At 33.3% G+C, this 1,421-nt stretch overlaps 1 protein-coding gene across 1 annotated transcript; it reads left to right on the top strand.

The window, feature by feature from the left end:
- Positions 1 to 62: 62 nt before the first annotated feature.
- Positions 63 to 1,394, top strand: LOC105316204 (ankyrin repeat domain-containing protein 7-like; the record flags this gene model as incomplete). Its single annotated transcript, XM_011411021.1, has 3 exons — positions 63 to 612; positions 672 to 714; positions 810 to 1,394. Coding segments are annotated over 3 exons (1,178 nt in total), but the record flags the coding sequence as incomplete, so codon positions are not given.
- Between the last annotated feature and the right edge of the window lie 27 nt (positions 1,395 to 1,421).

The following is a 1,421-nucleotide window of genomic DNA, read 5'->3' as shown; positions in this document are numbered from 1 at the left end:
CATTCTATTGATGTCTCAGAAGTTGTTGATTTCATTCAAGATTATATTGCACTTTTACTCAGTCCACGCTTTCGTAAAACAGAAATCATTGATTCAATTGAAAAGGAGTTTGAACACATTAAGACATTGAAGCAGCTGTTTAAGGCATTAGAAAAATATGTCTCGTGGTTTAATTTTGAACTTGTCGTCAAGTTAGTCAATACTTTCATTACTGATGAGAGAGATTTACAGAGGAAGTGGTCTACATATCGTGAGAAATTAAAAGATTATTTTAAAAATAACAATACTAAAGCAGTTCAAATTGCAGACTCAATTGAGTTTGGTCTTTCTGATGTTCCAGGCACTAAAGTAATGATTGCTAAGGTTGCCAGAGACGACTACACATTAAATGATTTATATTTCTTTCACAAGCTAATCGCTGATGCACTTGAAGTTCCAGATTATGATTTTTATTTTTGTACAATTGACAATGGCTGCATGGAATTAAAATATTCCATTCCTGATTTTCTTTATTCTGTTCTCTTTCTATTAAACAATCAACAGTGTGATTCATTGGCTGAGATTGGAATCATAAAAATTACTTGTCATGGTTATGTACATGACATGAAGCAGGTATGTTATTAATTAATTAATTATTATAAAATAATTATTATCATCTTTTAAAATTATAGTTGCCAGAAAATGAATTAAAGAACCTTCATGATTCTCCTATTGGTAATTATTATTATTGTTAACTTTATTTATGATATATTATATAGATATTTATGATCCTCTCTGGTATGAGAATACCAGCACTCCATTGAATGAAGCATGTTGGAGAGGATTAAAAGAAGAAGTACAACGATTGATTGACAAGACTGGCCTTCAGGAAAGAGGTAAAAATGGATGGAGTCCACCATTAGCTGCTTCATATGGTGGCCACATTGATGTCCTCTGTCTCCTCATTGATGTTTATCATTGCGATCCTTCACAAGGTGATGATGATGGTGTTATTACTTTACACATGGCCTCATATAAAGGCCATCTCAATATTGCACAGTATCTAGTTAGTGAATGTCACGTTGATCCAGACATAGCAGATAACTCTGGTAATACAGGATTGCTTTACTCAGCACTGGGTGGTCACGTTGACCTCGTGATTTTGTTTTTAAAGAAGAAGTGTAACTTGTCTCAGGTGAATAGAGAAGGATCAACTTTATCATTATTAGCATGTAAGAGTGGAGAGGTAGCATTAGTTGATCAGTTTAAGCAGTTTGATATTTTCTCAGAAGATGACCTTGATTTTACTGGATGTGGAATAGTACATTATTGTGCTATGAGTGATAGTGTAGAGCTTCTAGAGTATCTTTATAATAATCATAAAAGTGAATTATTTCAAAGAAGAGATCGTTTTGGTGCAACACCACTCCATATAGCATGCC

Source organism: Amphimedon queenslandica, unplaced genomic scaffold (genome assembly GCF_000090795.2).
Source record: "Amphimedon queenslandica unplaced genomic scaffold, v1.1 AMPQUscaffold_3575_Cont24432, whole genome shotgun sequence".
NCBI classification, from domain to species: Eukaryota; Metazoa; Porifera; class Demospongiae; order Haplosclerida; family Niphatidae; genus Amphimedon; species Amphimedon queenslandica.
This window is presented reverse-complemented; position numbering and strand designations above follow the sequence as displayed.